The sequence below is a fragment of the Squalius cephalus genome (assembly GCF_949319135.1).
Source record: "Squalius cephalus genome assembly, chromosome: 16".
Lineage (NCBI taxonomy): Eukaryota > Metazoa > Chordata > Actinopteri > Cypriniformes > Leuciscidae > Squalius > Squalius cephalus.
This window is the reverse complement of record NC_137137.1, coordinates 37,402,055-37,429,472: the sequence shown is the minus strand read 5'-3', so window position 1 is coordinate 37,429,472 and position 27,418 is coordinate 37,402,055. Positions and strand designations below refer to the sequence as shown.

The 27,418-nt window shown below is 42.3% G+C and overlaps 1 protein-coding gene across 2 annotated transcripts in view; it reads right to left on the bottom strand.

The window, feature by feature from the left end:
• Positions 1–26,276, bottom strand: part of prickle2a (prickle homolog 2a) — a 74,802-nt gene extending 48,526 nt beyond the window's left edge. The window contains exons 1-2 of one of the 2 annotated variants that reach the window (XM_079896347.1): positions 26,105–26,276; positions 24,555–24,710 (exon numbers count right to left, since the gene is read on the bottom strand). In XM_079896347.1, the coding sequence (XP_079752473.1) occupies positions 24,555–24,686 (132 nt within the window). In that variant the 5' untranslated portion in view covers positions 24,687–24,710; positions 26,105–26,276. The remainder of the gene's footprint in view (positions 1–24,554; positions 24,711–26,104) is intronic. The other variant, XM_079896348.1, reaches the window with a different exon arrangement.
• Between the last annotated feature and the right edge of the window lie 1,142 nt (positions 26,277–27,418).

Genomic DNA, 27,418 nt, shown 5'->3' with positions numbered 1-27,418 from the left:
GCTCTTAACGCATTATAGTCCTTCACGTCTATTGCGATCTCAAAATTCCGGCCAGTTGATAATACCTAGAATATCTAAATCGACTGCTGGCGGTAGATCCTTCTCCTATTTAGCACCAAAACTTTGGAACAGTCTTCCTAACATTGTCCGGGAAGCAGACACACTCTGTCAGTTCAAAGCTAGACTAAAAACACATCTCTTTGACCTAGCATACACATAATACATTATAGACTTCTATAATTCAATGTTAGGCTGCATAGATTAGGTCAGCCGGAACCGGGAACACTTCCCATAAATCCTGATGTACTTGTTACATCATGAGAAGAATGGCCTCTACGCTAATTTTAGTGTCTTTTGTTTATCCCGAGGTTTTCCCGCAGCCAGCCGGATCCAGGCCGTATCCAGATCTGATGAAGGACCTTCACCTGGACCCGATGACAACGCAGTGCTGAAGTGCCAACTAGTCTCTCCCTATGGAGGATCCCTTTCCCACTGCATTGTCGGGAAAATTCCATTCGCGTACCTACCCCGAAGTGACAAAATAAAATAAAATTCTGTATCAAAATTTATAAGGAAAGACCAGTACTTTGTTTAGGCTTGGTTTGTAGGGAATTTCCAAACCTGTGCACATATATTCAAACGCACATAACTATAGAACCAATTCTTAATACGCATGTGAGCGCCATCAGCGCTTATCACAGGTTCGCGTTTAAAGTTTGTGTTATCAGTGCTGGTACTACTTGACCTTAGTGCTGCATTTGACACTGTCGATCATAACATACTTCTTGACAGGCTGGAAAACTGGGTGGGGCTTTCTGGGATAGTCCTAAAATGGTTCAGGTCATACTTAGATGGGAGAGGTTATTATGTGAGTATAGGAGATCATAAGTCTGAGTGGACATCCATGACATGCGGAGTCCCTCAAGGCTCGATTCTTGCGCCACTCCTGTTCAACCTGTATATGCTCCCAATGAGCCAAATAATGAGAAAGAACCAAATTGCTTACCACAGCTATGCAGACGACACACAGATCTACTTAGCCCTATCGCCTAACGATTATAGCCCAATTGACTCCCTGTGCCAATGCATTGACGAAGTCAACAGTTGGATGTGTCAAAACTTTCTTCAGTTAAACAAAGACAAAACTGAAGTCATTGCGTTCGGAAACAAAGATGAAGTTCTCAAGGTGAACGCATACCTTCACTCTAGGGGTCAAACAACTAAAAATCAAGTCAGGAATCTCGGTGTGTCACTAGAGTCAGACCTTAGTTTCAGTAGTCATGTCAAAGCAATAACTAAATCAGCATACTATCATCTGAAAAATATTGCAAGAATTAGATGCTTTGTTTCCAGACAAGACTTAGAGAAACTTGTTCATGCTTTCATCACCAGCAGGGTGGATTATTGTAATGGACTCCTCACTGGCCTTCCCAAAAAGACCATAAGACAGTTGCAGCTCATACAGAACGCTGCCGCCAGGATTCTGAGCAGAACCAGAAAATATGAACATATCACACCAGTCCTCAGGTCTTTACACTGGCTCCCAGTTAAATTTAGGATTGATTTTAAAGTATTATTACTGGTATATAAATCATTTAATGGCCTAGGACCTCAATACATTGCAGATATGCTCACAGAATATAAACCCAACAGATCACTCAGATCATTAGGATCATATCAGCTAGAAATACCAAGGGTTCACTCTAAGCATGGCGAGTCCGCTTTTAGCTATTATGCCAGCCGCAGCTGGAACCAGCTTCCAGAGGAGATCAGACGTGCTCCTACTGTAGTCACTTTCAAATCCAGACTCAAAACACATCTGTTTAGCTATGCATTTACTGAATGAGCACTGTGCCACTGTTCGTCCGAATGTTTGTACTGTATTTTATTCTATTTTTCTAAACTGTTTTAATTATTCTTATTTCTTTTATTATTTTAATTTCTTCTATGTAAAGCACTTTGAATTGCCATTGTGTATGAAATGTGCTATATAAATAAACTTGCCTTGCCTTGCCTTGCCTAGAGAGAATGGTGTCGTCTTAGCGGCTAATTTAATAACAAATGATCGTCGCGACGGAAGCGAATCAATCAAAACTAACTTTAGCTGTAAAATAACTTTATTAAAGAACCGCTATAAAGCCAAAACAATCTCTGTTACCTTAAATCAGGGGTGCCCAATCCTGCTCCTGCCGATCGACTGTCCTGCACAGTTCATCTCCAACCCTAATCAAACACACCTGCCTTTAATTTCCAAGTGATCCTGAAGACCTTAATTGGTTGCTTCAGGTGTGTTTGATTAGGGTTGGAGATGAACTGTGCAGGACAGTCGATCGGCAGGAGCAGGATTGGGCACCCCTGCCTTAAATTATACATTTATCTCTGTAAAGCTGCTTTGAAACAATCTACATTGTTAAAAGCGCTATATAAATGAAGATGACTTGACTTTTCCACTCATAATAGTAAGCATGTTATTGTTGTATAAACTTTACATTGTAGCTACTAGTTAAACTGGTGCCAGACTAAAATGTACGTTATGAAATTAGATTGGAGTAAAAACATGAAGCCTAATGTCGTACATGTATATGTATCTATATATAGACAGAAACATGTTGAAATGTGAACTAGTCAGGTAGGCAACCTTTCAATGCTAAATTTATATACATGTACAACACAAGGATGCTTTTCGATAATAAAACACAGCATGATAAAAGTAGGCTAGTATGAGTGTTTACTCTAATATGGTGAATATTATAATGTTTAGACCTGTGTTTGCTGTTAAATACTGTGTTTATGGATATCTGCTCAAACGTAGATATGTGTAATGTGGTAACAATAATGTTTCATAGTTTGGAGCGGCTCGATCACTTCAGTAAATGTTCTCTGCACGCGCTGTGAGTTTAAGTCACTCGCGCTGTACGTTTAAAAAGTAAAACTCGCCAAACATTAGGCTTCATGTTTTTACTCTAATCTCATTTCATAACGTCATAACGATAACGCTGCATACTATAGGCTGTTGTTATTATTATTTTATGCAGCCCTGCATGTAGCCTATATGCCTACAAGGCACAACAAACCTGGTGTTCATTATTTGTGTGTATATATATATTAGGGGTGGAACGGTACACAGAAGTCACGGTTCAGTTCATACCTTAGTTCAGACATCACGGTTCGGTATGAGTTCGGTACAATGAAGGGAAAAGCAAAACAAAAATGCAGAAGGCTTGTGCATGTCTCAGGCTGTACCACCAAAGGAAAATAAATTACTTATGCCTTGTATTTTTTAAATAAGTTTTATTAATAAAGTAAAGGCATAGAACCAGTTTATTTGTAGTGCACTGACAATAGTTTTACATAATTAGTTTATGAATTAACTTAATAAAAAGACAAAAAGACACACACACACACGCACACAAATATAAGTAAACACTTTTAAGTAAACCGGCGCTTCTCTCTCTCTCTCTCTCTCTCTCTCCCTCCCTCTCTCACACACACACACACACACACACACACACAACATATTCCAGCATTGCAACCTTTACATCGCAGCCTGCTTCAAAGCTAAGGCAGAACTGCAGATTAGGTGTCCCTAAAGAACCCGCGTATCTAACAGTAGTTCCGCATTATGCCTGGTTCAGATTACGCGATTTTTTTGTCTGTTACGATAGTCACGGTGTCAGATTACACGATTTTGACTCCTAAAATCTTGTGTCGTGGATAAGAAACATGTCAGACTACACGTTGCTTTCCGACCAGTCATCGCGTGCCGTCACTCGCACACATACACACACACACTCGCTCACGACACACACTCACTCTCGCGCGCACACACTCTTGCTCACTCGCGCACACACACACACACACACACACTCACTGTCGCTCGCTCGCACACACACACTCGCTCACTGGCGCACACACACACTCACTCTTGCTCGCACTCTCACTCACTCGCGCACACACACTTTCGCTCACATACTCACTCACTCTTGACGGAACCCGTCGTGGAGGACCATTAAAAAAATTAAACATGCTTGTCTTTTTGTCGTGATGTCGTGAAGCATCGCAGACGCGACGTAGGTTGTCGCCCACTATGACACACTATACGAGATGAAACGATCGAATCTTGCGTCCCGACACCCGTTGTCGTTTACGAATCCCCACGACACCCTACGTCAAACGGATCGTGCCAAAATCGGGCTAAAATCGTGTAATCTGAACCAGGCATTACATTAATTAATTTGCTCCAAGTTTTATTTATTTTTATACCGTGTATTCTCTGTGAAAATTCATGCACCGAACCATGACGCCCGTACCGTTTCAGTTCAATACGAATACATGTACCGTTCCACCCCTAATATATATACATATGTGTGTATTTTGTACATTTTTAACAATTAACCAGAAAAATCGAATATGTGTTCCCAAAATCGTGCAGCCCTATAGTTTCTCTTGATATCAGCATGTTCACAACTGTTAAAAAAAAAAAAAAAAATTACAGGGACCAGATGCCCCACTGATGAGTCCTGCTGACTTCAACATTCACTTGAGACTCTGTACATGAACATGGTAAAGTGAAAAATCAAACACTGAAACACTGAAATTTAGATCAGTGTGTTCAATAATGTGCTTTTTTGTCCTTTGTTGTGTATCTTTGGATTATGTTGTGTTGTAAATAAATACAAACAATCAAAAAGCCATTCTTTTTTAAAATCTCCTCATTCTTTGTGCAAGGTTCCTCATAATGATAGGGCCTGATAGCTCCTAATAGGGTGGGAGGGTCTTTGTCTTTTCAGGTGTGAAACCCATCAATATTCATGATGTGTTCACGCCTCCTCACATAAAGCTTTCTTACACAATTACAAATGTCTTACAAATTTTAAACCAATATATTGTCTTATCTGATTGAGTAGTCAGGATGATTTTCACATAGTTTTGGAGCAAATATTCTAGGCTACGTGATTCAATTTTAAAACGGCTTGTGAAGAAATCATCAGTATGGGTTTCATGACCTTATTTCAGTGACAATTTTGTTTTTGTTTTTTCACATATCACAAAAACTACAAACTTTTACATACATGCTGCAGATATATTATTGTAGCAGAGTTTGTGCTGAATACAGTGTAATCAGACTTTAGCCATGAAAATATCACAAGTAACAGAAATAAGAACAAATGTCAGCGCATGTCAGAACACCTCAGACCCCAGAGGGTTAGGATTATTCTCCATTTACTTTCTGTGTTTTAAGATTACACCAGCTCCAGTTTTGGATCCAGCTTCTTATCATGACTTCAGATGACCCAACACCTGTGAAGAGATGACGCTGACCCCTGCCAGGACTTCAGATGACGCCAACTCTGAATCAACATGCACCAATGCCAAAGGTTCTATATACTGTAATCATTATAATCACGACATTTAATCATTGCTTTAACATGCTCATTGCTTTTGCTTAAGTGAATACATGAAGTTGGCTAACTGCATGATCTGCATTGCCTATAAACTGTACATTTTCGACGTGTACATTACTTGGACACAGCCAGCTCTGATAACAGATTACTCTTAATTGTAACATAGAAACAAGCATTTCTTGTGAAGCTGTTTTGAAATGATATGTACAAAGTTATACAAACAAATGTGAATTAAACTGAATTTCACTACAACAAAATGAACAAATGATGAAAATCAAACAAAAAAATTACACAATTAGAAAAAATGTGACTATTATTTTTCTCATAGTATAATTAAGATATATAACAATTTTGTGATAGGAGCAAATCTTGCCATACATTTGTTGCCTTTAGCATTTTTCTCATGGAATCTTTTCAACTGAAAATGTCACATTACAGATACAGAAGGTTAGTTCAACCGAAAATTCAAATCATGCCATTCTAATCCCATGAGACTTTCATTCATCTTCGTTCCTTTATGTTTTTTGGCACAGGAAATTTTTTTCTGGATCTGCCTTGATTCCTGTAGTAGAGCCCTGCACGGGCCTCAAATTTAGGCCCGAGCCCGGCCCTGGCCCGAGACGCTCAAGCCCTAGCCCGACCCGTGTCCGACAGCTCATCAGAATTATCAGCCCGAGTCCGACCCGAGCCGGTTTTTTTTCTTTTTTTCTTTTTTTTTTCATTACACAGCGGCAGCCTGCCCTATTTGCAGCCATTAAAATAGCTCAGTTTTGTTAGTTATGTTTCTTTGTTAGTTATGTAAATTAATGTTTCTTTTCATTTCTTTATTAGGTTAATTTAGACAAATGTTTGGAGCATTTTTTTTTTAAATGACGACCAAGCAAACCGAGCCGACAGCGAGTAAAACATATTTGATCAATTGAGCCTCTCAAATCAATGCTATAATACTTTACTTGTACAATAAAATCAATAGATATAAAAAACTTCAAGCATATCACACAGACAGTTAGTTTAATAAATGTTTATTTATTAAACCACAGTGAGTCAAATTTTTTTTTTTTTTTTTATACTGAGGCAGGCTCAGGCTGCTCGCAACAGCGCTTGCAAACGAAATGAGCAATAGCCTATAAACAAATTAAATTCAATAAATTAAAAACAAACTTGCAGATTATCTTACCTCAAAAATGCACCACAGAACATGGCCATTCTTTTTTTCCAGTGGTTTCCAACAGTTAAACGAAAACAAAGTCCAATCAAACGAAAAACATCAGAGGTTTCCAACAGTTAAACGAAAATAAAGTCCAATCAAACGAAAAGTTAGAACAGTCTCTAACAGAGCATCGTGGAGAAAAAGAATAGCTAAGCATCCACAGTGGAAGGTTTTAACCCAGTCCTCCTTTCTTCTATCACGAATTTTTCTCACGCACGCGATTTTTCTCTTAATATTCTCCATTATTTGCACATGAGGTGAATCGTGGGTCGCGCTGACGGGAAAGCTTCTGTGTGCGTGCGTGAGACAGACTGTCATGTCAGTCATATGTCAGTGTAATTTTAAGATTAGCTGATGGCTATAGCCTAATGGCCAGTATTTAAAACACGTTTTAAGTGCAGGGCACGTCCAGTTCCCGCGCGCGAGCAGAGAGATTCGCGCTCGGCACATTATATTCCGTGTGCGAGCAGAGAGATTCGCGCTCGCGCATTATATTAATGTAGCCTACTTTCACGCTACAATAATGCGCTCTCGACATTTGACAGGAAAATAAAGCCATAAGTTATGAGGTTACGAAATTTCTTTCTATGTTTGTTTTTCTATCGTCAACGTCAACTTCTCATATTTTTTTTTAATTAATGTCTAAAAATATAAAAAGCAGGATAACCCAAAAAAGGCCCGAGGCCCGGCCCGCATTTTAACTATGACGTGAAAATTGGCCCGAAGCCCGGCCCTAGGGGCGTAAAAAAGTCGGGGCCCGTCGGGCTCGGGCTGAAATGCAGGGCTCTATCCTGTAGCAGTCACAATGTGGCCAAGAAACTTCAGAGAGGTATGGAAGAAATGTGTTTTCTTCATATTAACAGTCAGGTGGGCCTCTTCCAATCTATCCAAAACAGCCTGGATGTCCTGGAAGTGCTGTTCCATTGATGGATAGTAGATAATTATATTGTACAAATAGATGAAACAGTTCTATCCCTGTAGCTCTCTTAGGAATCTCTCCATCAACCGCTGGAATGTCACTGGTACATTTTTGAAGCCAAAAGCCATGACCTTGAAATGAAATAACCCCTGACTGCATATGAAGACAGCTTTATCTTGACTGTCCTCTTCCATTCGAACCTGCCAATATCCACTGTTGAGGTCCAAGGTGGTAGGAAGCGGATGCCTATCTGATTGAGAGACTGAATTTACCTGTCGGTAATCCACACAGAAACGGGATCCACCAGTTTTCTTGGGAATCAATACTACGGGAGAAGACCATGCTGAGGAGGAAGGCTCGATGACATCAGCAGCTAACATCTAATCAATGAGCTGTTTGATAACCTTCTGTTTTGTAGGAGAAACACAACAAGGTTTTTGTTTTATAGGAACATCTTGGGTAACAAACTCGATATGTCAGAACACTTGTTTTACCCAAAACATCTGTGCAGACATCAGAGTTCTGTTTGAGTTGTATTAGAAAACTTTCCTTTCCTCTTTCATCTAGGCAGGTGTTTTGGCATGCTACATGCAAGTGGAAGAGCAGAAAAGAGAGCAAGAAGTGAAGAATTGTGCCAGTCATGGAAGTGAGCATCATTTTCATCAGGCTAAAAGCAGTAGACATTGTTCCGGATGTACATTTGTAGCCTACTGAAGAAAAGATAGTCTAAACCCAACACAACAGGACAGGCAAGCATCTGTGGGGCAAGGACAACCACTGGTAAGGTGACTGTTAATGTTTGGTCGTAAGAATTTCTAAGTACCACGTTAGACATGGCGGTGGGTGAGACAGGTGTGCTTGCAGCTCTCTTACTGTATGCTTTATTATCAAGCCATCGTGTAACTCCAACTGATAACATCGAAGTTAATCTGAACAGAAAAAAATATTTCCTCCCAATGCCAAGGAGTTGAAATCCATATCAGTATAAGTTCAAAAACAACGGGCACAGGCTACAAACATTTCGGCTTTGGAAGGGGTGTAATTCATACTTGCGTTTGGGCTAAGTCTCCGCGCACTGGGCAAAAGCGTAAAACCTGGGCCGTAAGCAAACGGTTTGACAACGGTTTGATAATCTCGCTCTACTTATTGCTATCTGGCGATATACACCAATGCCCTTGTCCAGAGACTGCACTCAGAGGAAACCTTCCAACAAAGGCAAAAAAAGAGGAAGCGATTAGCCACCTGCAACTTGCTGCCGTCGGGAGCGTGGACCTGGTGAACGGGCTGTCTTTGGGTATGCTGGATGTTGTGCCGTCCAGTGTGGTTTGCGAAGCGGCTGGCGGACACTGGCAGCTGCAGCAGACGCAGCGGGGGATGCCTGGTGTGAACACGGCTGTAAACTCAAGAGCCAGCGGATACCGGGTGCCGAGTCGGACGAGTATGCGGCTGCAGTGTGCTGCTGAGACTGCAATACCCAACGTGAGTAGACACCAGGTGCTGGAGGGGACGAGGACGGGACGGCTGCAGTCAACGGAGTCTCTGGCGCCTGGAAGACATGCAACACTGACGGGACTGCTACCCGGGGGAGGTGAGGAGGCGGACATGCATTGTGTTTGTCTGGAGACACCAGTAGTATCGGCTACAAAATCGCTGCCGAAGGCCACTACCGTGAGAAGTAACAACTTGGTCTTCACTGAGGAACAAATATCTGTTTTTGCATCTTGCATTGTTCATTTAAAGCTGTAGTCTACGATGTTGAAAATCGGTCGAGAAAGCCTGAGACGGTTGGGAAGTTTTAAAAACTCATCCCGCCCCTCCACACACACCCCCCTCCCTTCTGTGCTACCTGATCCCTCCCACCGGGAAACGACCTGAACAACGTCACTCAGTCAAGCTGTGATCACCGGTAGTAAACATTGGCGCATCTTGTTCAAATTCCGATCGGCTCGAACAGAAACTGAATATATACTGAAATATATTCAAGCACTTCAAGAAATATAATCACTCTGACCCGTGATAGGCGATGCTAAACGGCTAACATTCCAATGCCGACCGGCAGCATAAGCATGTTGTCAGACTGATAAAAAGCTATTTATGTAACACCTCACACCATAAAAGTATAAATAAATGCTTACCTGCTCAACAAAAAGTCAGCCGTGTCAGCGTCGTTTTTTTTGGTTTGTTTTTTCTCCATTGCTGAGCTGATGCTACTTTGCTAGCTACCATAGACTGTCAGCTGCTTGCCCGCAAAATTTCATGTCGCAGGAGGGGGGCGGGGTGGGGTGCGGTGGGGTGGAGACGCGAGCGTCAAGTGGAGCGGGGGATTGGATGAGAGCAGTTGACCAATGTAAGCTGTCCGGCCGGACAGCTTACATTGGTCAACTTCTCTGCAGCTGTACACCCAATAGAGTGAATGAATTTTTTTCATTCTTTTTTCTCTTCATATTGTTAGGATTGTACTGTAGAACCATAACCAGCATCTAAACGAGGTTATTAATAATGAACAATCTTTGAAATCGTAGACCATAGCTTTAAACATTCGCAGCTTACTGCCAAAGATGAGCTGGCCAGGAAAATCAAGGCAAGTATACTATGTTTTTCAGAAACATGGTTAGATTCTTATATTACTGACTCCGAAGTTGAAATTGAAAACTTTGTTATCGTTCGCAAAGACCGGAACAGACAAGGGGGTGGGGTTTGCATATTTGTGAGGTCTGATATTGATTTCAATCTAAGACAGGACCTGGACAATGTTAACCTTGAAGCTGTGTGGATTGATATTTTACTTCCAAAAAGCAAACCAATTTTGTGTGGTGTTGTCTATAGACCTCCAAATCAAAATGACTTCATCCAAACCTTGGAATGTGTCATGATTTTTTTAAACCAGGAAGTTATCTTAATGGCAGATAATAATATTGATGTTTTGAATACAGAAGGGCCACTATACAATGGCTTTTGTGATTTTCTGAAAATGCATGGTCTAACCCAATTAATTAGTGTTCCAACCAGAATAACTGAGCATAGCCAAACTGCTATTGACCACATCATTGTATCTGACACAAGTAAAAAGTGGTGTCATTGTGTATGGAATTAGTGACCATTTTTTAACCTACTGTACCAGGAAAGTTAAGAGGGCTCAGATTAAATGTCACAAATCTGTGAAGAGCAGAAGTTTAAAAGGGTATAATGTTAATAATTTTCTGGATATACTTAATAATTTCAACTGGATGGAAATTACCAACATATGTGATGTTGATACAGCATGGGATTGCTTTCAATATATTTTCTTGGAAATACTTGACAAGATAGCCCCATTAAAAGAGACCAGGATTAAACAAAGATCACAGCCTTGGATAAATAATGATATCTTGGACACCATTTACTTGAGGGATAAAAGTGAGTTTAAAAGAACCAAACTGCCTGTTCTTTTTAAAGAATATAAAGTACTTAGAAATAAGGTTCAGCGAATGGTGGATGAGGCAAAAAAGGATTTTTTTATGTCTAAAATTGAAAGGATCCCAAGAAATTGTGGGCAACTCTTAGGCCTTTGGGGACAAAAGATAACCCTAAGCAAAAACAAGGTAAAATAGGCCTAGATATTAATGGGTCCATATTGTATGATAAAAAAGTAGTGGCAGATACTTTTAATAGTTTCTTCACAACAATTGCAAGTAATCTGGTGCAGAAGGTCCCATCTGCGTCAGGTGTTTTTAGTCAGGTGAGTCCAGCCAAACACTTTTTATTTAATCCTTTATCCTTCCAAGGCTGCCGGTTTTGACAACATCCCTGCCAGATTTCTTAAGGATGCTGCTGAAATAATCACTTCTGTCATAACTTATCTTATTAAATTATATATTGAAAATAACCATTTCCCCAGTAAATTTAAGGTGGCAAGAGTAATACCTTTATATAAAAAGGGGCCCAAATCTGATCCTGGAAATTTTCGCCCTGTATCTATATTGTGTTCAATATCAAAAATTGTGGAAAGGATCATTTATGAGCAAATAGACAGTTATTTAGCAGAACATAGCCTTTTATTTGACTTCCAGTCAGGCTTTAGAAAGGCCCATTCCACTGATACCTGTTTGCTTTATCTTACAGACTTTATTAGGAAAGAGGTAGAAAAGGGGAATTATTGTGGCATGGTGTTAATAGACCTTCAAAAGGCCTTTGATACGGTTCAGTATGATGTCCTTTTGATCAAACTAAAAGCCTTAGGATTTTCGCCTGCATCTCTTCAGTGGGTGAGGTCATACCTGATGGGTAGAGAACAGGTGGTAGATGTGGAAGGGTCCTCACCACTTAAATTAACTTGTGGAGTTCCCCAGGGGAGTATTTTGGGTCCTCTCTTTTTTTAATTATATGTCAATGATATGTCGTCAGCTATAAACTGTAATTTGTTTTTATTTGCAGATGACTCAGCTATTCTAGTCTCTCATAAAGACAAATCAGAGGTGGAAAGGCTGCTTAGTTCAGAACTCATTAACCTCAGTGTTTGGCTAACAGACAACAAGTTGTCTATCCACCTAGGCAAAACAGAGTCAATTCTTTTTGGGTCCAGAGATAAACTGAAAAAGGCTATGGGGTTTAAGGTAGTCGTAGGTAATGTTGAAATTACAGCCAAGGAAGCAGTTACTTACTTGGCCTGTATACTAGATAACAAACTATCAGGGGAGCTTATGGCCCGAAAAATTATCTCAAGGGCAAGCCAAAGGACTAAGTTCCTGGCAAGAATATCCAGCCTCATAGATAGTAAAACCTTAAAAATCCTGGCCGATGCGCTTGTTCAATGTCATCTTGACTATGCCTGTACATCTTGGTACACACGCATTACTAAAGGCCTTATAGACAAGTGTGGCGAGGGGGGCATGGTTTTGCGGAGTCTGTAGCGGGAGAGAGAGGACGGAACAGAGCGGAGCGTAAGTAGGTCAAGTGCAGATGATGAACACCTGTGTCTGATTTCAGTAATTGGCATGGAGAGACCGGATATAAGCCGGAGCGCGACAGAGAGAGAGAAAGAGAGACGAGCTGGGACCTTGTTGCGTGCTACTGGAAGCTGAGAAAACGACCAAAGAGAATTCTGAGTTATTGAATGTTTGTTGCTGTGCATGTGCACGGTGAACGCGCTTTGTGCGCACCTTTTGTTTATTTTTGAGAAACGTGAATAAAACGAGAGACCCAGCTCAAGCCGACCCCTGTCTTCTTCCTTCCTTATTAATATTGAACTGAACCTCATCACACTGGTGCCGAAACCCGGGAAGGAAGAAGATCGCCGCCGCCATGCAGTCCCCGCCAGGTACACCATTTGCGGACATCATCCAGTCGCTCGCCGGTCTTCACCAAGAGCAACACCAACATCTGCTGGCGATCAAGGAGGAGCAGGATAAACGCTTCGAGGCGCTCCTCCGATCCCAGCAGGAAGACCGCGAGCTGTTCCGGAGCTGGGTAGACCGGGAGGTTCGGGCCATCCCCTCATCTAAGGACAGTACATCTCCTCTGCCGCTCAACAAGATGGGGCCTCACGATGATCCGGAGGCCTTCCTGGATTTATTCGAGAAATCGGCAGAGGCTCGGGGATGGCCCACCGGGGACTGGCCAATGCGGCTGATCCCCCTTGCTGTCAGGAGAAGCGCAGGTAGCCGCACACCAACTGCCAGTCCAAAACCTCCTGGTCTACCAGGACCTCAAACGTGCCATCCTCCAGCGGGTCGGTCGGACGCCGGAGCAACATCGCCAGCGGTTCAGGACCCTTACCCTGGAAGAGTCCGGCCGACCCTTCGTGATGGCACAGCAGCTCCGGGACTCCTGCCGCAAATGGTTGATGGCCGACAGTAGCGACGTCGAGGATATGATCAATCGTGTGGTACTGGAGCAGTTCGTGGCCAGGCTGCCTAGGAAGACTGCGCAGTGGGTCCAGTGCCACCGCCCGACGTCGCTGAACCAGGCCATCCAGCTGGCGGAGGACCAGATGGTGGCGTGCCCAGGGGTCGGTGACCCTCTACCATCCGCATATCTCTCTCTCTCTCTCTCTCCCCCTCCCCTCTCTCTCTCCAAACCTGTTCCCCATCCTTGGTCCCGTGGAGGGCTTCCGCCGAAGCCAGCACCCAGGTGGAGAACGGGTTACTCGGCGGAGCCAACAGCTGCACCCAGGGTTCCTCCCAGGGGAGGGAGTTCGACCTCGGGATTCTTCACACCGCCCACTCCATCACCGCTCTCTCCACGCCAATCGCTTGACCCGCTTCCTGCCGCCAGGGCGGCGGTAAAGTCTGGGCCGGCCTGTTGGCGTTGTGGGGACCCAGAACATTTTATTGACAGATGTCCAGTGATGGAGGTGGGGACACTGATCCGGGTCCCCGACGCGCCACAGGCTGCCCTCGATCAAGCTGGCCTATACCAAATACCAGTGAGTATCAAGGGGGGTACATATCAGGCTCTGGTGGATTCAGGATGTAACCAATCCTCCATCCACCAAAGTCTGATTCAACCTAGGGCATTGGATAATAGCCGCATGGTTAAAGTTCGGTGTGTGCACGGGGAAGTGGTGAATTATCCTATTTTGCCTGTGGATATTCAATTCAGGGGAGAAAAGCATAGAATAGAGGTGGCAGTTAATCCGCACCTCCGGCATCCGATAATTTTGGGTACTAATTGGCCCTCATTCAATAAATTATTGGGATATTTATGTTCGGATGCCTCTTGGGGGAAAAGAGAGAAGAGTAGAATAGCGGTTGCACAGTTGGGAGAAGCTGAACCGGAACCTCCGGAGCCTGTTTCAGGGGAACAGAGTGCTCTGGAGCAAAACATCCTCCCTGAGCATGATGATTTTCCCCTGGAACAGTCACGGGATGAAACGCTGAAAAATGCCTTTGATCAGGTTCGTTCTATTAACGGTCAGCTTCTTCGTCCTGAACAACCGCTCTCCTATCCTTATTTTTCAATTTTAAAAGATAAGTTGTATCGGGTGACCCAAGACGCCCAGACAAAGCAAGATACAACCCAGTTACTGATACCTAGAAGCCGTCGGGAAATGCTTTTCCAGGCGGCTCATTGTAATCCAATGGCCGGGCATTTAGGACAAACGGCTACACTAAACCGTCTCATGGCCCGGTTCTTTTGGCCGGGCATTCACGAGAATGTGCGCAGGTGGTGCGCGTCTTGTCGTGAATGTCAGTTGGTGAATCCACCGGCCACCCCAAAAGCACCATTGTGCCCCCTACCATTAATGCAGGTCCCCTTCGAACGAATTGGTATGGACCTCATCGGGCCATTAGAACGGTCAGCGCGAGGACACCGCTTTGCATTAGTTCTGGTGGATTATGCAACGCGGTATCCTGAAGCAGTGCCTCTCCGCACTATTTCTGCTAAGAGTGTGGCGAGCGCACTGTTTCAATTAATCTCCCGGGTGGGGATTCCGAAAGAAATCATCACCGATCAGGGCACGGCGTTTATGTCACGTACTATTCGCAAGCTTTACGAATTGTTGGGCATTAAATCGATTCGAACAAGTGTCTATCACCCACAGACAGACGGGCTGGTCGAACGATTTAACCGCATGTTAAAATCCATGATTCGTAAGTTCGTACAGGAAGACGCCAAAAATTGGGATAAGTGGTTAGAACCCCTCTTGTTCGCTGTACGGGAGGTCCCGCAAGCCTCCACGGGGTTTTCCCCCTTCGAGCTTCTCTATGGACGTCAGCCCCGTGGGGTGTTAGATGTCCTTAGAGAGACTTGGGAGGACAGACCTTCTAATAGCAAAAATGAAATTCAATATGTCATGGACCTGAGAACAAAACTCCACACTTTGGGGCGGCTGTCAATGGAGAATTTGTTACAGGCACAGGACAAGCAGAGTCGGTTGTACAACAGGGGGGCTAGACTACGTCAATTCGCACCGGGAGATAAAGTGCTTGTATTACTCCCTACTTCTAGTTCCAAATTACTCGCGAAGTGGCAAGGACCCTTCGAGGTTACACAGCGAGTTGGTGATCTCAACTATGAGGTAGCTCGAACGGATAGGGGCGGAGCACATCAAATATATATCCTCAACCTGCTTAAAAAATGGTCTGAGGCGGAGTCAGTGATGCTGGCGACGGTAGTGAGTGGGGAGGAGGATCTCGGTCCAGAAGTGAGTTCAAAATCACAATCTCTCGCTCTGGCCCCTGGAGGAGACCACCTCTCACCCTCGCAGCTCACTGACATAAAATCAATACAAGCAGATTTTGCTGATGTGTTTTCACCCCTGCCTGGTCGAACAAATCTCATTCAGCACCATGTTGAGACTGAGCCGGGCGTGGTTGTTTGCAGCCGGCCGTATAGATTACCAGAACACAAGAAAAAAGTGGTTCAAAGTGAATTAGAAGCGATGCTAGAAATGGGAGTAATAGAAGAATCCAGCAGTGACTGGGCGAGCCCGATAGTTTTAGTTCCTAAAACGGACGGCTCAGTACGGTTCTGTGTGGATTACAGAAAGGTGAATGCTGTGTCGAAATTCGACGCATATCCAATGCCTAGGGTTGACGAATTGCTTGATCGACTAGGCACTGCTCGTTTTTATTCGACACTGGACTTAACTAAGGGTTATTGGCAGATCCCCTTGTCTCCCATGACCAAAGAAAAAACAGCTTTCACAACGCCGTTCGGATTACACCAATTTGTTACTCTTCCGTTCGGGCTGTTCGGGCTCCGGCCACCTTTCAGCGTCTGGTGGACAAAATTCTCCGGCCGCATGCTGCATATGCCGCTGCATACCTGGATGATATCATCATTTATAGTGGTGATTGGCAGTGACATATGCAGCATTTGCGAGCTGTCCTGAAGACGCTGAGAAGAGCTGGGCTCACGGCCAATCCGAAGAAGTGTGCAATTGGGCGGGTGGAAGTAAGATATCTGGGTTTCCACTTGGGTCATGGACAGGTGCGTCCACAAATTGACAAGACGGCAGCAGTTGCGACTCTTCCAAGACCCAAGACCAAAAAGGAGGTTAGACAGTTCCTGGGGCTGGCAGGTTCTTATAGAAGGTTTGTACCTAATTTTTCGGACACTGCCAGCCTGCTGACTGATTTAACTAAAAAGGAAGCACCAGATAGGGTCCAGTGGACGGAGCAGTGTCAGCAGGCTTTGACCCAGATAAAGGCTGCTCTGTGTGGCGGTCCGCTCTTAAATGCTCCCGACTTTTCTCTCCCCTTTATCCTACAGACAGACGCGTCGGACAGGGGGTTGGGCGCTGTCCTGTCCCAGGAGGTGGAGGGTGAAGAGCGGCCGGTGCTGTACATCAGTCGAAAGCTCTCTAAGAGAGAGACGATGTACAGCACCATAGAGAAGGAGTGTTTGGCCATCAGATGGGCCGTTCTCACCCTCCGCTATTACCTCCTGGGGCGGGAGTTCACCCTCTGTTCGGACCACGCTCCCCTGCAGTGGCTCCACCGCATGAAGGATACCAACGCGCGGATCACTCGTTGGTATCTAGCTTTACAGCCTTTTAAGTTCCAGGTGATCCACAGGCCGGGTGTACAGATGGCTGTGGCTGACTTTCTCTCCAGGAGGAGGGGGGGGGAGGCTGCAGACCGGATGGCTCCCCGGCCTGAGTCGGACGGTGGGGGTATGTGGCGAGGGGGGCATGGTTTTGCGGAGTCTGTAGCGGGAGAGAGAGGACGGAACAGAGCGGAGCGTAAGTAGGTCAAGTGCAGATGATGAACACCTGTGTCTGATTTCAGTAATTGCCGTGGAGAGACCGGATATAAGCCGGAGCGCGACAGAGAGAGAGAGAGACGAGCTGGGACCTTGTTGCGTGCTACTGGAAGCTGAGAAAACGACCAAAGAGAATTCTGAGTTATTGAATGTTTGTTGCTGTGCATGTGCACGGTGAACGCGCTTTGTGCGCACCTTTTGTTTATTTTTGAGAAACGTGAATAAAACGAGAGTCCCAGCTCAAGCCGACCCCTGTCTTCTTCCTTCCTTATTAATATTGAACTGAACCTCATCACAACAAGCTACAGATCTGTCAAAATAAACTAATCAGAGTGATCCTTAAATTACATCCTAGAACTCATCTTCTTCCTGACCATTTTTCCAGTCTTGGGTGGCTCAGAGTGGAGGAGAGGGTTTCTCAACTTAAACTGTGTTTAGTTTATAAGATAAGAAATAATCTGGCACCCAAGTATTTATGTGATTACTTTTCAAAAATCAGTGATACGCACAATTACTGCACCAGGGGGAGTTCCACAGATTATAAGCCCTGCCGCTTTAAGAGCTGTGTGGGAAAGTACTCTTTCCTATACTCTGCAGCTTTCCTGTGGAATGGTTTACCTTCAAAACTTAAACTGTTGAGCTCTTCCTATTATCATTTTAAATCTTCAATAAAAAATTGGTTATTAAACTTAAGTAAAATAAATAGAAATAGAAATCCTTGACGTAGTAGGAATATTGTATTGTCTGCTTGTGTGTCTGCTTGTCTATCTGGGAATTTAGTCCTTGTTTTGTTCTTTTTATTGTGTTTTTATCTGTTTTATTTTTGTTTGTATTTTTTATGCCCCTTTTCTTTACTGTCCTCAATGTTTTTAGTCCATGTACTGTTACTCATCTTCCATCTTAAGGACCACAATGGAAACAAGCCTTTGGGCTTTTTTGTGTTTTTATCCTTTTGAACACTTTGTGTTGATTGTTGTTGTTCAATAAAGTTTTCAATCAATCAATCAATCAATCAATCAATCAATCAATCAATCAATCACAAGTTGTACTTCACCCCATCCTAATGGTTGCCGAGCTCCTCCATCAGCCAGATAAATGGGACCCTCAGTTCAGTGTCTGAGCTATAAAAATAGGACTAATAGGACATGGAGTAAAGAGTATAATGGACTGCAGTAAGAGTGAACAAGGAATTAAATATTTGAGTTGTTTTCTGACAAAATCGGGACTAATGACAAGAATATGATGACTAAAAATATGGAAAATAACTAGAACCAGAAGATGGCAGTAATGCAACGTCAAGGATGCAAGCTGCCGTTAAAATCCAAAGAAGAAGAAGAAGAAGTGTCTGAGCTATTGAGTGTGATAACCCATGGTTAACCACAATTTTTCATTTAGCAGTGTATATGAAGATCCTGTGTCAACCAAAGCTTGGCCTTGCCAAGAGTCAGTGTTTACATGAACAATCAGCTGTGGCAGAGATGAGGAGAAAGGATGAGTAGGTGAGTATACAGACTCCATACGAGTGACAGTGCTAACAGTTGGATGATTACCATGGTTACCTTTAACAGGATTTGAACTTTGCTGGGGGGGGGGGGGGGTGTAATTTCCACCAGCGTTTTCACCACAGTAGAAGCAGATAGTGATGTAATTGTTTGCACCGAAACATTTGCTTTCACTGAATTCTGCTGTGATATCTTGAGAGCTCCATGTCCAGAGCTAATTGATGAAAATGTTGCGTGAACTGGTGAAGTTTGAATTTATTGAAAGGATAGATCCTTGAGATGTAACATCTAATTTTCGATGGGGTCCCAAGAACATCACAAATTCATCCTGTAAAATTACCATTTGAGCTTGTCTGAGCAATAAAGGTGTTCATTTGTTGAGTACAATGATCAGTGGTCTTTTGTATGAGATCCAGAGTATAAGCCATTGGTTCCATGACTGCATTGAAATCTTTCAGTACCTCTACATGATGATTCTTTCAATGAGTCGCCAATGCAGTGTGTTATTAAACTCTTTCCTGAAGTGCTCAAACTGATTACTCAGTTTTTCTGTTTTATTTCCGTTGTTTGTTTCACAGATGCAATATCCACATTCTTAGTCAAAGTATCTACGCATGTTTAAACTCTCCATTTTCAGTGAAAAAGGTGTCTTTAAGACTGTCCATTAATCCAGTTACTGCTAATGAGGGCTGAGATGAAGGTGATATTGGGGGTCTGAGATCAAAACTTCCTGTTTAGTCCATACCCAGCAGAGTATGTTGAGATGAAAGAACCTGAAATCCTACCAATGTACTAGGAAGAAGGGATTGAGTTCCATCCTGATCCGAGGCCATTACATCTATAAGATCCTCTTAAAGGTCTTGGTTGGGGTTTGGTTTTGATCTCCCTCCATTTCATGGCAAGATTTGCTTGGAGATGCAGCCATTTTGTTTGTAGAATTGGTTGTGTTTTAGTTGTTTTGAATGATAAAGTGTTGTATTATTTGAGGGTATTTTATTCCTCACAAGTTTTAACATTTGTGTCCCATCTGGGTGCCACTTTTGTAACATAATCCCATAATCTTAGTTTTTGGGGGGTATGATGGGGTGCCAGACAGGATTTCTGTCATTAGTTTAAGTTTGAGGTCATTGTTTAAGTCTTAAGTAAAGAAGATGTACAAAGATCTTCTGTAGTCTTTGTCTTACACAAAACCCGTAACTTAATGAAATGGGAATTTTACACCAGCAATCAATGCAATAATACCAATAACAATCACTCTTAAGAAGAAAACACACCACATTCAACACCACAGGACTCAGATATGGAATTGCATTCAAATCTGTACATTCAAAAGTCAACAAATTCAAGTGTCCCAAAATTTACTTTTGGTAAGAGAGGAAAGAAGAAATAAAATATAATAAATTGTCCAGCCACAAAATAGGTTACAGAAAAGAAACTTAATTAATCCAGTCCAAACAACAATCAATGATATAATCCAATAAATAAATAAGCAGCAGCAAAAATAGTTCCAATAGTCAAAGTAGGAGAAGAGAAAAAATAAGTAAACCAAAAACAGTCAACAGTCAAGTCAAACAGTCACCCACAGCAAACTAGATTGTACTCACGTTTTTAATAGTCTGGTACATTTTCCAGGACTTAGGTATTGGTATATACAATGCTGGAGGCTCCCACTCCGTCAATCCAGTTCAGGTTTTGGAACTGCACACTCGCATTACAGTTTTCTCTGCAGCGTCTCAACGACAGTCAGCTAGTCATATAATGACAAGGATACTTTCCTTTTGCGTAATCCAGAAAGTGCGATCACAGTAGAACGCCGACGATAAGCACTCTTGCTGCGGATAAAACAATAAATCGCCGCGGGAGTCTTCTAGAAGAGCTCCGTGAGTACCACTCAATGCCCGACAGCCGCCGCCATCTTGCCGAGAGTGACGCACGTCATCCAGATAAAGGTAACTAGGGGCTGGACTAAAGACGTCGCCATCTTGATTCGGCCAATATATTCCGATGACTGTAGATCCATAGAATATTGACATATTTTTGATATTTGTGGATAATGATCACAGATTTATTTCACAGATGAATGATGACTGATAAATGCAGGAAAGATAACCAATTGACCTTTCGCCGGCCCCTCCCCCAAAACGGCCATTGTCCAATCACACATCATAGCAACCGTTACTATGTGAGCAGGTCCGACAAACATTCTCCGTCCACAGCGTTTGTAAATATGTGGAATAAGGGCTGCCTCCGACAAATAACATTTTCTAGTCGACTATAATTATTCATTTAAGCCATTAGTGGACAAATCGCCCCTTTATATTAATTGAATTACTTAAATAGGCTATATAGCCTACAGGATAATGAGCGTTTACGTAATATAGCCGCACTCAAACGCACGACCGCAGGCATAAAGCTTGCCACAAAGAACCGGTAAAAGTAATTTGGGGTCAGTAAGATTTTTTAAGAAATTAAGAAAAGTAATAGGCAAGGATGCATTCAATTGATCAAAAGTGACAGTATAGACATTTATAACGTTAGAAAAGCTTTCTATTTCAGAAAACTCTGAAACTTTCTATTCATCACAGTGTTCTACATTGATAACAATCAGAAATATTTATTGAGCAGTAAATCAGCGTATTATTCCCTCAGGGAGGTTGCACGTTTTCTTGCATGGGTGGATGTTGGAATCAATAATCACGTTGTTTGCATTCGCCTAACCCATTCGCCTAAACTGATTTGCCGAAATCAAAATGCTGACATTGAAAGTCCCGCTCGGAGCGGTAAATCAAACAATGATTTGTCCCTAAATAAAGATATATTGGGCCCTATTTTAACGATCTGAAACGCAAGTGTCAAAGCGCAAAGCGCAAGTAACTTTGTGGGCGGGTCTCGGCGCTGTTGCTATTTTCCCGGCGGGATAAATTACTCTTGCGCCCGACGCAAATCTAAAATGGGTTGGTCTGAAGTCGCTTCATTATTCATAGGTGTGGTTTGGGCGTAACGTGAAATAAACCAATCAGAGCATCATCTCACATTCCCTTTAAGAGCAGGAGCGCTTTTTCCTTGGCGTATTGCTATTATAACGGCGGATTTGCCAGGAGCGGTTCACAGCCGAGGAGAGCAACGCTCTCGTCACGGCCGTAAAAGAGAGAGAAGTGACATTGGGGATGGAGAAACACACCCAAATTAGCTTCGGTTAAACAGGCATATAATAATGTGGGTAAATGTGTAAGCTAGATGTATGCTTTTATAATAAATGGTCTATCTATCTATCTATCTGTCTATCTATCTATCTATCTATCGTTTGTAATAATATGATTTGCAAAAATGAAAGCTGCCGCTTCTGTGTAGATTAGAGAATCAAAGTGTATGAGCGTTGTGCACGCTATACATTATGGTCAAGCATACGCCCTTAAAATAGCATAATGAACAACGCGCAACGCGCCACTGACTTTAGACTAGGTTTTTTCTGGCCAGTGGCGCAATTGTTTTATGGAACAGTAAAATAGCACCAGGGATTGTTTGCGCCGGAAAACGCCTCATTTTTTGCGCTGAACCGCCCAGGGAGCGCAAGTTCATTCCCTAGTTTAGCGACGTGCTTCTGTGGAGGGAAAAGCGCGCTTTGCACGGGTGCAAAATAGGAATGATACATGCGTCGGTGTACAAAGTCAATTGCGCTGGGTGCAAGATAGGGCCCAGTATATCATAATATATTATATATTATTATTATTGATAGGATGATAACAGGTGTCGTGATCAGCACTGCTGCTGTATCAGTCAGTGGTTAGATCAGCTTTGCAGTCAAAAAAACAGGACAAGGGAGATATAAATTATGCATTATTAATTATGACAAATAAATTATGTCCAAAATACGGGACATTTAGCAACCCTAACGTTAGTTTTTCCCTTCCCCAAGAACAAAGCACATAACGTTAGCAGGGCTGAACTGGAACAAAAAAATTAAAATCAAATTTGCTAATAAAAATGAGCAAAATATAGCTAACAGCTCAGATAACTGCGATTGTCTGCAACAAATAGGAGAAAATCAAGACAGAAGAAGAGGTCTACGATGCCTACGGATGTTGGTTGATGACAAACTTCCAAGATGCCGTCTGCAAGTGTGTTTTAGATTTTTTTGCGATTGTCGTGGGGTTTCTCAGATTTCGCTTGAGACCGGTAAACATTAGCCTCGATAGTAGTCGTGTCTCCTTCATTGCGTATTTTTATATTTTGAATATATCCCTCCACTGCCTACTGTAACCCCTTTTGCCTCGATCTGGAGGATATCGCGGAGGTATTGCTCCAAAAAAGGTCACAGACACGCACGGGTATACCTCTTCCCGTCATGGCAATCTGTCGCGCTGGTCGTGTTTGACCATTTGTTTGTCGGACGTAGTAACAGTAACTAAGGGGGGCGGGGCTCGGCGAAAGGCTAATTCATTGCAATTTATTTATTTCATGATGACATCGTCACAAAGTGAAGATGTTTTTAATGAAATTGAGAGATTTCTGTCCCTCCACTGAAAGCCTATCCACTCAAAACTCTGAAGCTTCAAAACATTCCATAGGAATGGAACGGTTCAAAGCTACAATATGTTTGTTTTTTTCGCCGCTAGGCGTTGCTAGCCTCTTACAATAACAAAGGCGTAGGTTGATGACGCATAAGCGGAATTATGGAACTTGACGTCATGCCGAAGGATCTAATAATGTTTATGGATGAGTGAATACACTGATGTTTTTAACATGACTGGCATGAAGCTGGGCGCGATCGCTAATGAGAGACAGATGTCAGCGCCACACGCGAGTCCCGCGGATATAAAGGAATGAGGACATTTCATTCAATTACTACTCACACAGGTCCGTTTATTAGACGAAGGAGACGTGTGAGGTAACGCAGCGCTGCTCCACTGGGTCTACACTATCACACTAAACTGCATTTGAGTGTGTTAAAGTTATAATGTTTGTCTGTATGAGACTAGCAGTGAGCTAGATCAACATTAGAATAACACACTGATCATATTCTAACATTTCATCATGTTGAGCTATATAACATTGATTAGTTTCATGTACATTTGCTCACCTGTCTAATAAAGTACATACAAGAGCGGCGTCTCTGTCAAGTCGTGACTCGTGAAGCTCAGTCAAGTCGAAGTTAGCCGCGGACGCTAGCTCTCGGCATCTCAAAAACGCCACGCCGATATTGATCCTCATTTTATTTTTCCTCTTGTCCCGAAGTCCGCTTGCCATGGTCCATAATGTTTGAACGAAACAACAACAGCGTGAGCGCACCGCTAGACACAGTTGTCCACATCTGTCGCCATGGTTACTATGGCAGTACGAGCGGAAACCAGGGATAACGCGGATATTCCGTCATTGACAGGCGACAATGACCAGGGACGAGACATTATTTACAATTGGAATTTCTCTGAAATTAAAAATATTTGGGAACTTTTGGGATATTGTAAGTACACAACTGCAGGAAATATATCACACTGTGCAAGTGATTTTTTGATATTTTATTACAAATATCTTACATATTGTACCTTTAATCCAAGTCTTCCGAAGAGATACAAACACATTATAGGATGAACAGATTTAATTTCGGCTTTAATTCACAAAAGAAACACTGATCAGCAAATGTACATGGAGATCTCAAACATGTTAAATGGAAGCTCAAGGATGAGAACCAGTGAGTTTCATTCTCTCGCGCCACGTAACACAGTTTGTGTTCGCTGATCAATGTTTGTATGTGAATAAAAGTCATTTTTGGGTGAACTATCCCTTTAAATTGAGTTGCTAATGCTTTCATGTTGTGATTAAGTGTGTGTTACCTGTTCAGGTTTGAGGCCAGGTGGCACCCAGGCGTACTCCTCTAGCGCACAGCCAGAGTCGTCATCAGAGGTCGAGTTCCTCTGGAAGTCAAACATGATTTTAGAGACTGTCCTCTCCATATCCAGAGCCATATCACCACTTCATTCCATTAATCACTGCAGAAAGACACAGACAGACAGGAATGAGAAATGTAGATCCAAGCGTGGTTTACACACTTACAGATCGATGCTGAAATAACTGAACCTTGCATGCATTTAACTTTTATTTTGAAAACACACACACCCACATATTGGGTTTCCATGTTTTATGGGGACTTTCCATAGACGTAATGGTTTTTATACTGTACAGACTGTACTGTAGATTCTCTCCCTTTACACTAATGACCCCTAAACCTACCCATCACACAAAACTTTCTGCATTTATACATTTTCAAAAAACATCATTTAGTTTGATTTATCAGCTGCGTTCCTCATGGGGACCAAAACAAAGGACAAAAATGACAGGTATTACTATCTTTGTGGGGACATTTGGTGTTTTACTAAAGCAGTTGGCCAAATGCTCAATCAATGTGAGGACACTGACAGAGTACTGAAATAAACTAATTAAATGAAATTGACTGCATAGAAATGTAGCCTTCCAACTCATTTACGGACACTTAGGAATGCAACGCAATAAGGGAACTCATCAAACATAGTTTAAACACTACATTTAGACAGGAAAAATGATCATTTACATTTCAGTAACCACAAATATTATGGAAAAATAGTGCAAAATATTTAATATGACAATCAACCAGACTATAGGTGCTAGATCAAATAGAAGTAGTTATTCTAAGGAAAAAACTGCGTATTTTCATATTCAACATCATGTGACGATATTTTAATTAATTTTCAGTTCCACATAATACCAATATTTTTGTGGTATGGATATTCCATTATCTCAAAAACTACACGGTACATGGAAAGAATCTTTTTTGGAATATCTGGAGCAATTTATAAGACAAAGCTCAAAATGTCTTTAAAAACACATTTATGCGCCTGTTTGATGAACGGTGCCGAGATAGTAAAAAAATAAATAAATACTGATGCCATTATCAACATATCTGCAGCAACATTTCAGCCACGCATGATAAATCCAAATCATTTCAGCTCAGAGAGTATTATGATCATCACCAGTACTTTCTGTTCTCTGTGCAATGTGATTGATTTTGGTTTGTGAACCTCTTCACCTGAAAGCTTTCTCACATTATAAATTATACAATCTTATACCACGCAAGACGTCAATGTGACATCACAAACTTGCGCACCACATGAACATAATTTGGTCTTTAGAATTAGCAGGAAAAACAAGAATAGAAAGAAAGAAAATGAACGCAACAATCAAAGAAAAGAAAACCACACGGCTATAAGGATTTCCAGAAGCAAGCTATTAGATCAAATCCATGAAATGAATACACACCAAGAGACATAGGAAGCCTGTCTTATGATATCTCTGCAAAGATCGCTAGAACACTCTCCTGTTTAACAATTCAGATGAAAGGCATACAGACCTGCATCTTCATATCAGCATCCAAAAAATAACCTGAGGGCTGAGGAACCAGAAATAGAGGAAAAAAGAGAAGCGCAGCGCTAAAGCACGGCGAAAATAAATGCTTTTCTCTTTTATGTGTCATGCCTCATCCTTCGCTCTCACTCTGCCTGTGGATGTGACTGTTTCTGTGTGGGTGTGTGTGAGAAAGAAAGAAAGAAAGAAAGAAAAAGAGAGGGCGGGAGAGAGAGAGAGACAGGGAAAGAGAGAATTTCTTATTTGTGTAAAGCCAACATGAGAGCAAGCTCTCAACTAAAGGACTGATGTTGACCTTCCCATCTCTTTAGACTCTTTATAACATCACGATACTGCTTATTTCACATGTGTTCTTAGCACACAATTATTTACCAAATAAGAAATCACAAACAAGACCGAGGCCCAAAACACCGTGACGTATGAACATGGTGGCACACAGGACAAGCTCCACGGTTTAGCTGAACTATCCATTTTAAGCAATCAATCGCGTCACTGTGTCAAAGTTCCAAGATTACATCATAACAAAACATGTGTGTAAAACATGCTAAACAAAGTCCATAATTGCCATTTTCTATAAACATCCTCTTCTGAGCATCAGAAAATGAGATTCAGTTTTGTTTGGAAGTCAAGAACATAATGTAGGAATATTCCATATCCAACTTGGGATGACACCGTACAGGACTACACAACTGCATTGTGTTTGTGTTTGTGTTCGTCTGGTCAGAGCTTTACAGACAATACAGAGTAGCCTACTCACAGTTACTGTGAATGTATTGATTACATGAAACAAATCACTTCCCATTTATCTCAATCCTTTCTGACCCGAGTAAGAAACTGTATATATAGGCTTTCAGTGACGATGATGAAGATGAGAAAATAATCCAAACCCACACACTCGGCGTCAGTCAGTGTCGGCGAGTGGGCTCTCGCTAATACAGCTGTAATTACTGCTCGCTTCAGCTGGTAATTAAGCCTCAGTGATGGCGACACGTCACTGTGTATTAATGACAAAAAGAGACGCACTGGGCTTACTTTACATGTTTACGATGGCTCCAGTTAATATTCAGCAGTATGTCTCCTTTGAGATAATGATGTGCAGATGTGCAGTCGTGCTAAATGATAGATCTGTGGAATATGCTGCTTTACAGTTGTGAAGAGACCAGCAATAAGATAGATCACTAAAAGCATAAAACTGCACAAGACTGGAATGACAAACATCGAGCGCGTCAGAACTCACAATAGAAAGCACACTCATGTCCTGTTGTCTGAATGCCCTCTAGCTGCGAGATCTTCATATAAC